The following is a 15,575-nucleotide window of genomic DNA, read 5'->3' as shown; positions in this document are numbered from 1 at the left end:
GCTTGATAACTGACTTTTCAGAGTGGGAATTGGACCCAGACATTTTACTCCAATGGACGAAGCACCCAGTGAAGGCATTGCTCCATGTCCAAGTCCACGGAACGGCTAATGCCCATATGCTAAAGGTGGCAAACTTTAAAAATGCAATCCAGAGTACAAGTGTCATGAATTGGATTGGGGTGCAGTGAGGAAGAAGTCATAGGACCAGGCTGAGAGATGGATCTATTATAGATAGCTTTTTCATTAAAACCAACTTTTTTCATCCAACACACAGGCAACACAGTTGAGCAGACGGTAAAGCGCTCACACTGGCTAACAAGGGACATATGATAAATGGACTGACTGGAACTACAACTTTAAGAACCTGACAAGGAACAAAGAAATCATGTGAGTTTAAATAAAGAGGGAGGATAATCAGGGAATGGGACACCTGGGAACAATCAAGGGGAGGACAGGACAACTTGGAGACTCCCTAGAGAAATAAACTTAACAAAAAAACTAAAATCCCAACAAAAAGCACATCAGAACAAATTGAGTGCAGTTTTTTTTTGCAAGGTGCTCTGCTTACAGGCAGATTACAATTGTTACAAATAAGTGTAACCATGATCCCATAAGGAGAAAAATAGTTAGAAGTAGATCAAGACTGAATTAAATGTTTTAAGTGTCATAACCTATTCAAAAAATTTAAATCAACTGTTTAGAACAGCAGCAATGCCATTTACTTTAGGGACCTATGTCTTCCCATACCCATTAGTAGTACTTTGAATGGGCCACATTGCTGAAAGTCACAACTAATGTGTATAATTTTGTTTCTGAACTCAGAAATAATGCTAATGTGAACAGAAACTAAAGAAAGGCTTTGGATTTCATTAATGAATTGTGAAAATGTTGTCTAAAATTTATATTGAGTGTCCTCATCTATGAACATAATTTTTCTCTAAATCATGTAAAACAAATTTTATGTTTGGACTGATGGGACCTAATGACTGCAAAAATCAAATGATTTAATACTACAAGAGCCCAGGTCTTAGGAGGTTAAGGCTGTTTAGAAGACCTTTAAGCTGAAGATTTCCTGTAATCAAAATTCATTCTGCAGGTAGGAGGGGAGCTGTAAGATTGAAGAGAGAATACAGGTAGGCGTGCATGTTTGTGTGTGTGTGAGGCTATTCCTCATAGAAGACTGGACTGCATTTAAGACTCCTGAGTCCTAGAGTCACCTTTCCCACGTGCTGTTCCTATAGGCGGAACCTGGGAAGGCTGATACGTACCGTGCTCCTGGTTTCAAAAACACACTATCCGTTAACACCGCATGCCCAGGAAGCAGAAGCGTTCTCCGTTGATTCTCTTTTGGTCTGGTCTGGGTTGAGTGCTGATGGTCTGCTTGGTGGGGCACTGACTCACCTTTGCCAAGCTAGCAAATATGAACTGTGCACCAGCAGATCTCTACCATGTTATGGCTCCCCACGCCACAGTGCCACCAAGAGGAATGAACAAAAGCAGCCATAGCAAAGTGTTGCCACCCAGCCATCCTCCCAGGGAAAGAGAACCTGGACCAGCCACAGCAAGCTGCTGCCTTCCAGGTCTCCAGGCACCTGCTGGGATTCATCACCCCAGTATGAGTAAAGAGTCATTCTAGTGCCATCATACACCGCAAGGCTTCTAGAACAATCAGTATTATGTGATCCAAAAATGGTACATGACCACATTAACTTACCCAAAGCTGCCACCATGGGATGTCATCTATGATCAGCAGGCAGCAGTTCAACAAAATGCACCCCATTCTGAGTCATGGTGCCGATTTTCTAAATGTTTCAAAGTTCATTCAAAGTCATCCAGTTCAACCGCTGAGTTCATTCTGATAACAACAGTATGTGGTTTGTTAAGGTTTGCAGCAAAAACAGTTGAACTGTACAACTGTACAAGCTACCATTTTAAACCCCATCATGCAATGCATTCTGGGAAATGCTGACAGACATTTTAAAGGCCATTTCTGATGTTCAGAATGGCATTTACACACATTTTTGGCAGATAGCAGAAGCTCAGAGATGAGATTTGAATCTGTGCTGAGATTTCTGTCTTAAATTGAGTTTGAATACAAATCAAATCAAATAAACATGGTTAAAAGAGTAGATGCTTAAAACTAAAGTCCAGTCTTCAGAGCAGCAAATCCTTCATCCAACAGAGGCTCAGAGATGACATTTTAAAAGTGAAGAGTGATTTATTTCCAAAACAGAGTTAAAAAACAAATAAAAATGGAATAAAATCTTGCTAAATTGAAGTAAGAGGCCACTGAGGGTTAAAACCCAGCTCTATATCCTAGCCAGACTGACTAGAGAGAAAAATTAATGAGAGCCTTTAGCTCGGTCCACCAAATGTGGTGGGCACATGCAGAGGGGTGGAGGGAGCATAGAAAACCAAGTTTGGTGAAAAGAGCACTTATATTTTTGGAGTTGTTTTGGGGTTAGGGTTATTCCCCTACTCTTCAAATGAATGGAGGTCAATGGCAGCTGTGTCAAGCGAAGGAGCCACACCGGCCAAACTTGGAGGCTATGTGAGGCCCCTTCCACATATTCTCTGTGCCAAGATTGTCCCCCCCACCATTTTTTTGTTTATTTGCTCTAATGTGCAAGTGGGTTTCATCCTGTATGCCTAACCCTCCACTAGATGGCAGCACAGGACTGTCATTGAAAATGGAGCTGTCCAAACAATCCAGATCAAAACCTAATCAAATTAAACAGACTAACAAATATTAATAATTTATTATTAAATAACAAATTTTATTATATTACAACACTGTGCATGATATTAAGTAAACAAGATATCAATGTATATATATTCAGTCATGTCATTGTAATACGCTGTAAGGACAATAACAGCCCATCTATTTGTAGAAGTATTTTTAATTTCTGTTTTCATGTAGTTGTATATATTTTCAAAGTGTATAGTTCCATGTTGTTTTATGATGCTATGCATGGGGCTGCCAGCAGGGGGAGTAACTTAAAACCCTTTCACTCACCCCTCCACTTTCTCTCTCCTCCAGCATGAACATGGAAAGCCTCCCAGGATGCATCTGTCTTTTTCTGTTTGTTTATAATCTTGATTGAGATACAAAATACATAATATTACAAAAACAGTATAGAGTGTGAGATAATGACCGCCAGTACATCAGCCTAGTATTACATAAATATATTAAATAGAACATAAAGTGCAAATTTTAATAGCTTTAGGACAAGAATTTAATTGATTTATTTTGAATTAATTTGTGTCTCTGTGTATTTGTGTGGCCTAAGTGGTTCTGGTGGCTTCTATCCGTGTGGCAATGAATGACAAGGAGCTGCTCAAGTTGGCATCAGCTGTTTCTTTAATTCTCCATTTCGGCGGAGATTCTCAGCATTTCACACAACTGCAAGGAGGAGCCATAGAAATTCCCACTGCACTTTCCCACGAACTAAACATCCTCAAACACGACAAAAACAACATAATTATAGAACTAGCGTGACTCAGACCGAACATATTTCAACAATATGCATAAATAATATTTCTTTATCACATGGCAGAGACACGTTACCTCGGCGGTGACCCTCATGGCCGCTCTCGCCTATTGTCGCTGACGAGATTTAGGGCGGCCATCTTGGAGCGGGCGGCCATCTTGGAGCGGTCCACCACTCCACTCAGCGTTATGTGTTTAGCAGCACAATGACGTATCAGCGCATTTAATCGATCATAACAGCTTTTTTTGTTACTGGAAACCATATTCAATCATCTATCAAAGCTACATTTATAAACAATTGTATTATTTAACATGTTTTTAATACATAGTTCAGCATAAATATGCTTAGTGGCTATAACAATAGAATAGGAATGTAATATTCTGATATTGATGAATGATGAGCAGATTACAAAGCACACAGCCGTTCATCATTTATTTAATAAATTATTTAGTAAGATCAATACATATTTATATGTATAGCTGACTGTATAGCTCAATAGGTAAGTCACCAGTCTTCCACCCGGGAGACCCGGGTTCGAGGCCAGGCTGGGGGCTGGGGCAAAAAGTTACAACGGTGACATTGAGCTGTCAGTGTGGGTCCTTAGGCAAAGACCCTTGGAGCCATATAGCCTACCTCATACCATGAGAGACACAAATAAGCATGACATGCCGGCTCAGACGTCAGGTGCTGGGGAACCAGAGCACCCTGATGAAAAGTGGGCTACTGGAACAAGACGGAAATGGGCGAGAGGTGAAAACATGGATCTGTTGGAATGCTACTACTCAAGTAATCCTAGTCAGAGAGGCTACATGCAAAGACTGTGGGAGGAATGGTTAGCTCGACATCCCCAGTCAACACTAACTGCCAAACAACTAGTAGCTCAGTGTTCCAACATCCGCAAACGGCAACTGCTGTCACAACTTGAGATTGACGAGGTACGACAGATGTCCAAGACAGAGTCTCGGGTATGAAAAACTGGACAGCACCAGGACCTGACATGATCCATGCCTACTGGCTTAAGAAACTCACTGCCCTCCATGAGCGACTGGCAGCTCAACTGAACCAGCTGCTACAAAATGGGACTCACCCTGAATGGTTAACTGAAGGGCGCACAATCCTGATACAGAAGGATCCTCGAAGGGTTCAGTCCCATCCAACTATCGGCCAATAACCTGTCTCTCTACAACATGGAAGCTCGTGTATCGTGTATCCATTCTTGATCGTGGCCCCATTCTTGATCGTGGCCCCTTGGCTGTACGCCAAGAGCGAGCGAGACATCGACTCACTGATCCACACCACCAGGATCTACAGCACTGACATTGGGATGTCATTCGGACTAGAGAAGTGTGGTCGGATGGTTACAAAGAGAGGGAAGGTCGCCCACACAGAAGGGGTAGAGCACAGCTACAAGTACCTGGGAATACCACAAGCAAATGGCAACCTCGATGAGGTCACAAGGAAAGGAGCCACAGCCAAATACCTCCAACGAATAAGGCAAGTCCTGAGAAGCCAGCTCAATGGCAAGAACAAGATCCGTGCAATAAACAGCTACCAGTAATCAGATACCCTGCCGGAATAATTAGCTGGCCAATGGAAGAGATGAAGGCCACAGATGTTAAGACTAGGAAGCTACTAACCATGCATGGAGGGTTCCACCCCAAATCCAGCACCCTGAGACTGAACACGAGCCGTAAGGAAGGAGGCAGAGGACTAGTGAGTGTGAGAGCCACTGTCCAGGATGAAACATCCAAGATCCATAAATACATCAAGGACAAAGCCTCAACGGACGATGTGCTCAGCGAATGTCTCAGGAAATGGGGAACAGAAGACAAGGTGCTGGAGGTACCATCATGGGAGGACAAGCCCCTACATGGGATGTACCACCGACAAATAACTGAAGTGGCTGATGTCAGGAAAACCTACCAATGGCTGGAGAAAGCTGGACTCAAGGACAGCACAGAGGCTCTCATCCTGGCCGCCCAGGAACAGGCCCTAAACACCAGAGAGGCTCAGATCTACCACACCAGACAAGACCCAAGGTGTAGGTTGTGCAAGGAGGCCCCTGAGACAGTCCAGCACATAACAGCAGGGTGCAAGATGCTGGCAGGGAAATCGTACATGGAACGACATAACCAAGTGGTGGGCATAGTGTACAGGAACATCTGTGCAGAATATGGACTGGAAGCCCCGAGATCAAAGTGGGGAAAAACCCCCAAAAGTGGTGGAGAATGACCGAGCTAAGATCCTGTGGGACTTCCAGATCCAGACAGACAGGATGGTGATGGCGAACCAACCGGACATTGTGGTGGTGGATAAAGAACAGAGGAAAGCCGTTGTGGTGGATGTAGCAATACCAAGTGATTACAACATCAGGAAAAAGGAGCATGAGAAACTGGAGAAGTACCAGGGCCTCAGGGAGGAACTGGAAAAGACCTGGAAGGTGAAGATCACAGTGGTGCCTGTGGTCATCGGGGCCCTCGGGGCAGACAGTCACCCCCAAACTGGAGCAGTGGCTCAAACAGGAACAACATCAGACATCTCAGTCCAGAAATGTGCAGTTCTAGGCACAGCCAAGATACTGCGCAGAACCCTCAAGCTCCCAGGCCTCTGGTAGAGGACCCGAGCTCAGAGGATGAACCAGACCACCCGCGGAGGGTGAGAAGGGAATTTATTTTTATATATATATATATATATATATATATATATATATATACACGTGTGTGTGTTTTCCAGCAGATGAGTTCTATCTTCAGAGATTCATCAGTGAATCCGTCTCTCTTTATAGATTCTCCCTCTTCTTCCTCACATCGTGTCTTTAGGAAACCTTCAAAACAAAAACGGAAGATTTGGGATGTATCTTACTAGTGAGAGAATTACATATAAATAATAGTCTTTACCACCTGTGTAAACTTTGCTGGTGAATGTTATAACACATAATAAAAGTTTTATAATATGTGTTATATTGTTTCATTTCTAATATAGACTCTTGCGTCAGATAATCTAAGTCAATGTTAGAGAATAATTAATTATTTTAGATTTACAGAATCTCAGTTATCCTTCATAGCGGCTGAACCCGTATTACACCAAACACTGTATCTAATATTAGCTGGTATCTCACCGGTGGACATAAATACAGTAAAGTAACATTCTAATCACAATATATACACAATAATATGTCCATCTTACTTGTGAAATGTTGTCTGTGGAGCCTCACATCAATAATCCATCGATCAGAACAACAATATCCCTCAGTGCTGAGGCATCTTCTGCTGTTTTGGTTGAGCAAAGAAGGAGGGACGACCTCTCCAAGATGGCCGCCGTATTTCCTGCGCCGGAGCAGCCAATGCGGGGTCTACTCTAATATTATGTCTATGATCCTCATGGCTCTGAGGATTACCCATGATACCCCGCTCTTTCTAGGATGAATACAATACAACTTTTTACCAGCAGGTGGTGCATTTTAGCAGGATTTAGCCTGAACCATTTGAACTATGTTACAGTTGCATTGTATAACATTGATGTTGGCAAAATGAAGGAACCACCCAGAGTTAGGGACTTGAGAGCAAAACATGTGATACATTTTTAGTTTACAATCATTTTTTCCTTTGTTAGCCTTTTGATATTCAAAACTCATGGATTGCTAATGAATGTTTGTTCACTGTACAGCAGTTTAAAATGTTGGAAACAGCTGCAAAAATAAAGCAATTCTTTAAAATTGATTTATTTATATTAGTTTTTCTGTATTATAATTAATTTTAACCAGAGTCGTAAAGTAACCCATTTTGTAGTAAATACCTAACACTTGAAAGTGTTAAATTAACCCTAACAAAGTAGTTAATTTTTGTTATTTTATCAGTGTTAACCATTGCATCCCACAGTGTTAATTTAACTCTAGGAGTTAAATCAGCACTGGGCTTTTGGCTGTGTGTTTTCCTCCAAAGCACTCGGCAGATTTGCTTTTGGATATTTCTCATAACTCCACTGGAAGCTCGATCCAGCTGGAAATGGTTTAGTGGGAAAGCTGAGGTTCTGCAGACGGCCGTGTGTCAGATGTCCTCTAATACATTAGTTTTGTTTTTTACTCTCTGTTTCCTGGCCTTGGATTTGCTGTAAATACATGCAGGACTTTCTGAGCTTTTTTAATATTTCTCTAAGGTTTCCTGGTTAGTTCCTTTGTTTTCTCTCACAACTGATATTTTTTTATCAGTATTTTTTCCTGTGTCTCCAGTTTGACTAAAGCTTTTAGGATGAAGATGCCAAAGTGCTAAAAACCATCAGAATAGTTCAAACAGCAGCCAGTGTCTCCAGAAGCAGTTCTTCTTTGTGTCCACTAAGAGGCGCTGCTGGTCTACAGTAAGTGTTGCAGAGCGAAACGTGGCCTTTCAAAAAAGATTTTACAAAATGTTCGGTTCCGTAAGATATGGCAGACGAGCATGAATGAATTTACATGATGGATGTATTCAGATGTTTGTATCTTTAGATGGAGACTTTAAGCTGCTTCAAGGTTCTGCTACAGCCAATCAGAAACTGAGGAGGTCAAAGGTGACCAGGCTGCAGGGGGGAGTTAGTCCAGACTCCCTGTGTTCACGGAACCACGGCTTAAATAAACTTTGTGGAAAAGATGATTTTCAACATGTTGTTGAACTGATTTACAGACCAAACTATTCCTGAACATCATTCCCAATAAAAGCTAATTAATGATCAATTTATGGAAAGTTCTTGCATCATTTCAGGAATGCCCAGTAACTTTGATGCTTTAATAAAATCAACAGCTTTGTTTTCTCAGCACAGTCGTTCAGGAATCATAAATATAAAGTTTTATTCACAGACTTTAGTTGCAGTTGAAAGGGTCCGGTCCGGTCCGGTCCGGTCCGTGTAGTTGGTTCTGAAGCTGCTGGGTCTTCATTCGGGATTTAGGGAAGTTTGAAAGGAATGAAATAAATTGGATCTCAGCAGGTTCACTTTCAGTTTTATGATCTTCTCAGATGCGGCTTAAAGTCCGTTTATTTATTGTTGAAAGGTTTTTATGATTTAGGATTTTCTAAATATGTGGCTTTAAAGGATCAAACTCCAAAACCTCGACGTGAATAAATATCTGCAGTGACTGAACCGATATTTGATTCATGATCGATGGACCTGTTGTGTTCCTCCTCTTCCTCATCTTCATCTTCATCTCCATGTTTGCAGCTTCTCTGACTTTTTCTCTCGATACTGAAGATTTTTTCCAGGATTTCCAGACGTTTCTGTTTCCCAGGAGGAATTCACTGGGCTAAAGGAGAATAAATATTTAATCAGCGCTGCTGTGGAGTTTCTGCTTAATTAGTGGATTTCTGAAAAAAGAGAAAATGCGCAGGAATCTCAGCATCTTCATCCTCAAAACGCCAAAAGCCGCGATCAAACAACTTCCAGAATGTTAGTGATGAAATGTATGTTCTGTTTTCATTGGAATCGGTTCCGTTTTAATTTGATGTGAAATAAATCTCTGGCACTGAAACGCATCTTATTAGCGGCGCTGGCGCTGCTGTGCGTCAAGAGGAGCAGAGCGCCATATGTCTGCGCAGTTAATAAATAAATATAGACGCAAAAACCGCCAATCGGTGCCAAACTAGCGCAGCGCCGTCAGCCTGAGCTGCAGATTATTCCGCAGAAGTTTAGGTCCGGATGGATCCAGACTCCGCAGCTCCCGATCCGCTGCAGAGCAAATCAGCTGTTAATGGATGTTGAGCTTCTCGTTTCCCAGGTAACCCTCAGCGGTCACGTGTCATCAATCTGACCTGTTAACTTTGTTTCTTCAGCGCGCGCAGCCCAACACGCGGTACCCCATATTTGGAGCGGACGGTGACGCAATTAGTGCATGTAGCCAATCAGACGCCGGAAGTGAGCCTCGTATTCAGATGAGCAGTCCTTGTATGGTCGCGCCCCGCCCCCTCCCGCTCCACGCGGGTCCCGCGGGACCTGCGGAGCCGTGGAGCCCGAGAGAAGGAGCTCTCCGCCGGGACGGAGGAGCCATAAAGAGCCGGGGAGGGAGGGCAGATTTCTCGCTGCCCAATCCCCCTGTTCCCCCGGGAGCAGCAGCTCCTCGGCCCGTCCCTCCCTCTTGTTTGCTAATCATTTCATTTTACCCCCTTTTTGAAGCGCTGCCTGGTTTTTTTTATCCCATTTTTCTTTTCCACTCGGTCCGCGGCGCTCGCCTGTCTCTGATCCCGGATCCCCGGACTCTCCGCCCGGCCCCTCCGAGATGCTCTCCGCGCTCCTCCAGCTCCGACCCGCGGCTGGGATCTAAACCAAACCCGCTGAAACCCAGAGGAATCCGCGGCTCTTCTCTGGATCAGGACCCGGCACTTTGAGGAAGCTCCATTCCCCCCTCCTCTTCCTCCTTCACCCCTCCTCTTCATCACTCCTCTTCTCTCCACCTTAATCCAGGTGGTCCTCTGGCTTCTTTGAGCGGCTGGTACAGGGAGGATTATTCTTCATCTTCTGTCTTGTTTCTGGTGAAGACAAAGCTCCCAGAAGGACAATCTGATGTTCTCCATCCAGGACAGCCTCCCCCGGGGGGCCCTGACCATGAAGGAGGAGCCGCTCCCCACCGGCATGACCCCGGTCCGCTCCTGGATGCAGGGCGCAGGGATTCTGGACGCCAACACAGCGGCCCAGAGGTAAAACATCCCCGAGGCGCGCAGGATCTGCGAGGCTCCGGTTCCGCTTAATGCACAAAACAGGCAGTAAGACGAGGTCCGTCTGCAGGTCTGCAGTCCGAACAGAAGCTTTTTACATCCAACAGCTGAAAATCACTTCAGCTGCATGGAGAGAAGAGAAACTTTACAGATCAATTGTCACAGTTCAGTTTTAGTTTCAACTTTAAAAGTGGAGAATAATTACAAATTAGATCAAAAAGCAAATTTCAATCATTTCCTGAAGCCTCCGCGCCGTTTCACCAGATTCTCATTTCAAACATTTCTAAGCCGAGAACATTTATGACAATAAACCATAAAAACTGTTTGCAGTTGGACCAAAAATTCAAGAGTTTTATTCATAAAACATTCAACTTAAAATAGAGGGTACTTTTATTTTTTTATTTAAAATAAAAATAATAATTTAAGAACCGCGGTGATAATTATTTAAACTGTTTTTTTTCAATCGTACATTAAATTTGTACCGTAAGGATAAAAACCAAAATCTGCGGCCTAAATCAAAGTTTATTCTAAAAGCACAAGTTTTTCTTTGCTTTGACCTGAAACCAGAGAATCGACGCGGGAATCAAACCCGCAAACTAAAATCAGTTGCTGCTCGCAGCGCGTTTGATTTGATGAAGAGTTTTAAATATTTGTAGTTTTTAATCAAGCAGAAATTTCGTGTTTACACTCAAACCTCGGGTTTTAATTTTATTCATATAAAACGCATAAAGATTAAAGTAACATTCCCCTTTAAATGATCTTCAATTATTGTTCTATTTTTCATTTCTCAGACAGAAGCCAGAATTATTGTAATTTATAAAGTAAGTTTCCTCATAAATGTCTCGTCTCGCTTCTTCTCAACAAACTGAATCTGAAGGTTTTCGGTCCATTTTCAGCTTCATCCCGGTCGGAAAACCTCAACACGGAACTGGGAACGAGGCTGGAATGACGGGAATGTTCTCTGAATCCAACAGAAGAAACTCAGAATAAATCCCAGTTTAGTCCGAGGGGAGAAACTGGAAAAGTTCTGAATCGTGAAGCTGGTTCCGATCCTACAGGAATGGGTCCAAACGGTTTCTGAACCAGCGGATCTGCAGCTGAGTCAGTTTATAAAATGTAATAGTTTCCATTTAAGATGATCGATAAACTGATTAACGATCATCTAACAGAAAACAAGACAAATTCTGTCAAACAGAATCAGATAAAAGACAAAATCAGAATAAATCAAAATACTTGAAAAATGACGAACCTCTGAAGTTCAACAGGAAATTATTGATATTTGATTTCTGGAAATAAAACCGAGGAATAAAATCTGGAGAAAATGTTTTGAAGTTCTGGACTTTTTATCCTAAAACGTTCGTTTCTGAAAGAGAACCGAACCCGTCTGCTTCCGGTCCAGATTCCGGTCCGACTCCTGGATCCTGAAATATTGTGCAGGTGAGGCGGACTTTGACTGTTCCGGTCCATATGGACTCGGTTTCGTCTGTAAATCAAATGAAAGATGTTTGTTGGAAATGAAACTTCGTGACGTGTGACGAGATTCTGTCGAAATACTTTTAGATATGAATAATATTTTATATTAAAATTTGAATATTTAGTGAGAATTTTTGGAGCTTTTCTGTGGAGTAAATTGGATGAATAAAATCCATAATGTGGATTTTATTACAAGAGCTCCACGTTTAAAGATTTACTCTGTAATTAGGAAATGGAGTGAAATAAAATCTGACAGGAATTAATAAAGTGATCAGAAGTGAAACTCTGAGATGATAAAAATGAAACAACAGAACAAAAGAAATTGATTTACTGAAACATTAAACCAAAAGATTTTTTTTCACAAAATGGGAATTTTTACTTTTGACTGATAAATAAATGACTTTTATTTTCCTTCTCAAAATAGATTTAAACACATCTTACAAAATGTTGGTTTGATGCATGAATGAAAAAAACAACCAAATCAGAAACATCAAATAATCTGAATCAGTTACATAAAAATCCCAAAACGTTTTTAAATGGTGCATTAATGCTGCAGTTTGGACTGAAATGATGATGATGATGATGATGATGATGATGATGATGATGATGATGATGATGATGATGTCTGAAAGGATTTTAAGTCTCTGGATGTTTAGTGAACATTTGGTGTTTCTGTTTTATAGAAATCACTTCTAGATGTTTCCCAGAAACGCTCAGAGTGAAACTCCTTCAAATTAGAAACATGTTTTCATTTTGCTGAGATTTTCTCATCTCCTCCACAAATAATCAGAAAAACATTTAATTAAAATCTAATTTTAAGTGAAAATTTCCCAGGTGCAAAATAAATAAAAAAACAGGTTGGAAATATTTATTTTGTCTGAAGTTGGAAAAATGTTATAAAGAACTAAATGAATCTGTGTTCAAAACCATTTCTCCTCCTAACAGAACGAGTTGTCTGCTCTCCAGACCTTAAAACTGTCCCTGAACGCCTCACTGCTTCAGTCATGCCAGGATTTCTACAAACTGCCTCAAGTTGGAAGATTTCAGTTTAAAACGTCCTGAAAGCTCAAAGCTGCAGGTGTGACTTTCTAAAAGATCCTCCTTTAGAAGAACCGGCTTCATGCTGCGTTTTCAACTGAACACATTGTAGAAATAAAACTAATTTAAGGTTTTCAGGCGAGAGAGAAAAGAGACAAGAATCTGATTTTTTTAGATATTTCTGGTTTATTTTATAGGGATCCAAAAGTCTAATGTTATAAACTGTGTGTGTGTGTGTGCGTGTGTGAGTGTGTGTGTGTGTGTGAGTGTGTGTGTGTGTGTGTGTGTGTGTGTGTGTGTGTGTGTGTGTGTGTGTGTGTGTGTGTGTGTGTGTGTGAGTGTGTGTGTGTGTGTGTGTGTGTGTGTGTGTGTGTGTGTGTGTGTGTGTGTGTGTGTGTGTGTGTGTGTGTGTGTGTGTGTGTGTAAACATGTAGGAGGCTCATCCTGACATGTCACTGACCAGGACGACTCTTCATCCCAGCTGACCTTTGTCCTGTGGGGTCAGAGGTCATTAGCACCTGCAGCAGGTGACGGTGCATTCAGGGTTTCTCTGGCGTGTTTTTTCTTTTCTCCTAATTTCTTGTTTTGCCTGTGATGGACTGGTGACCCGTCCAGCTGACCCTGCCTCTCGCCCGGTGACCTCTGGAGGTCGGAACAGCAGCTCCACTCAGATAAGCGTGTTAGACAACGGATGGATGTTTGCAGCGACGCGCCAACGCTCTGACTGATCAGGAATCATGGAAGTAAATGGGAACGAGGAGCCGGAGCTGCAGGTTATGAAAACAAGCCCCCATAAAACAACGGCAGAATATTTTCCATCATCTCTAGTTTTTGTCCTGTTGAATCGATTTATTCCGTAACGTCGTCACGTTCATGTTTCTGATCTGATCAGCCAGAAAAGCTGCAGCCTCTGCTGAGATCGGCTGCAGGATGTTTGACAGAATAAATGATGCATTTCAGCTCAAACGGTGGAGCAGCGCCAGCCTGCAGCTGCAGCCGCCCGGCAAACATCCATCCTCCGCCCACAAGAGAAATATTTAAACTTCACCAAACCGGAAAAAATCCCTAATCGCTTCAAGACGGAGCTGAAAAAAACCAGGAAAACACCTGCAGGCCCGAAAGCTTCTGATTTACTGAAACCTGAACACAACACCGACAGAACTGGGTCAAGCGCCTGACATGTCTGAAAGGCAGCGGCGATTTCCTGCAGGCCCTGAATGCAGCACGCTGACGGATTACAAAGCTTTATGTTGCTGTTCGCCGGTTCCGACCCAGAAGGACGGAGCCAGATTACAAGTGAGAGTAATCTGATTACAGCAGACAGATCCAGCCGAGCGTCAGGTCCAGTTTCCAGGTCAACACGTCGTAGCAGGAGGTCAAAGTTCACAGCTACGGCCAGTTCATCCCCACCTTCAGGGTCAGATATTTACTTCATGGAAGAAAAATCCATTTTCATATCAAATCAGAAAAAAGTTTCTATTCAGGTCCGAGATCAGCTCCAGGTGATGAAGACGTCTCCATCATCATCATCATCAGACGTCCAGCCATCGGGCCGTTTGGGTTTTGTGTCCCACAGATGAACATCTTTCCACATGTGAAGCACGGCGGTGGCTGCATCATGGTGTGGGGGTTTCGCTGCATGAGGGACCGGTGCGCGTCCAGAACCGCCAGCTTTGCTACAAAGTGGATCGACTGGCTGCCGTTCTGGAGGGTCCATCACAAAGTCCTGATGCCCAAAGCAACTAGTTGACCCGGTTCCAGGGGAGCAACGGGTCAGAACCGCAGCAATCTACGTGAGACACTCGATTGGACCATTCCACCGATTTGGCAACATCTGGATCAGAAGAAAATTTCAAAATGATCTCCATCAATTTTCTGGAAGATAAAAATCAGAAATAATTCTGGTGACCCGGTCCGGTCCGGTCTGGTCTGGTCCGGTGACCCAGTCCAGTCCGGTCCAGTCCGGTCCGGTCTAGTCCGGTCCGGACCCGGTCCGGTGACCCGGTCCAGTCCAGTCCGGTCTAGTCCGGTCCAGTCCAGTCCGGTCCGGTCTAGTCCGGTCCAGTCCAGTCCGGTCCGGTCCGGTCTAGTCCGGTCCGGTCCGGACCCGGTCCGGTGACCCGGTCCGGTGACCCGGTCCAGTCCAGTCCGGTCTAGTCCGGTCCAGTCCAGTCCGGTCCGGTCTAGTCCGGTCCAGTCCAGTCCGGTCCGGTCCGGTCTAGTCCGGTCCGGTCCGGACCCGGTCCGGTGACCCGGTCCAGTCCAGTCCGGTCTAGTCCGGTCCAGTCCAGTCCGGTCCGGTCTAGTCCGGTCCAGTCCAGTCCGGTCCGGTCTAGTCCGGTCCGGTCCGGACCCGGTCCGGTGACCCGGTCCGGTGACCCGGTCCAGTCCGGTCCGGTCTAGTCCGGTCCAGTCCAGTCCGGTCCGGTCCGGACCCGGTCCGGTGACCCGGTCCGGTGACCCCGTCAAGTCCAGTCCGGTCCGGTCCGGTCCGGTCCAGTCCAGCGGCGTTGTTCCTCCTTTAACAAAATCAAATAGCGGAGCGGAGCCTGCTCTCCCATAATGCATTTCTCTCAGCCGCAGGGAAACATGAAGGCGATGATTCATGATAAATCGTCAAAATTTATCATGAATATGAAACAATAAATAAATATGAAAATGAAAGCAAAATGGCGCGAAAGTGAAAGTTCCAAAATGTCTTCCGGCGGTGAAAACTGGAATGTCTACCTTCCACAACGTTTCACCGGTCGGCTCAGCAGATGATCCCTCAGCATGATGCTGCCGCTGCAGGAGTCCAGCTGCCCGTTCTGTTTATTGCTCTTTATTATTTCAGGAGTTTGAACTGAAACTTTCCTAATAAATGTCTGGTTGGTTTAATGAACCTGTTCTTCACTGATTA

The 15,575-nt window shown here is 43.7% G+C and overlaps 1 protein-coding gene across 4 annotated transcripts in view; it reads left to right on the top strand.

Annotated features, from left to right (window-relative positions):
• Positions 1-9,464: 9,464 nt before the first annotated feature.
• The window catches only part of LOC103471770 (transcription factor COE3-like), a 115,576-nt gene continuing 109,465 nt past the window's right edge, over positions 9,465-15,575 (top strand). For 2 of the 4 annotated variants that reach the window (XM_081611997.1, XM_081611995.1), the window contains exon 1: positions 9,472-10,147. In XM_081611997.1, the coding sequence (XP_081468123.1) occupies positions 10,014-10,147 (134 nt within the window). In that variant the 5' untranslated portion in view covers positions 9,472-10,013. Of the gene's footprint in view, positions 10,148-15,575 lie in introns of all 4 variants that reach the window. The other 2 variants (XM_081611998.1, XM_081611996.1) reach the window with 2 other exon arrangements.

Source organism: Poecilia reticulata, chromosome 10 (assembly GCF_904066995.2).
Source record: "Poecilia reticulata chromosome 10, P_reticulata-male-v2, whole genome shotgun sequence".
NCBI lineage: Eukaryota > Metazoa > Chordata > Actinopteri > Cyprinodontiformes > Poeciliidae > Poecilia > Poecilia reticulata.
This window is presented reverse-complemented; position numbering and strand designations above follow the sequence as displayed.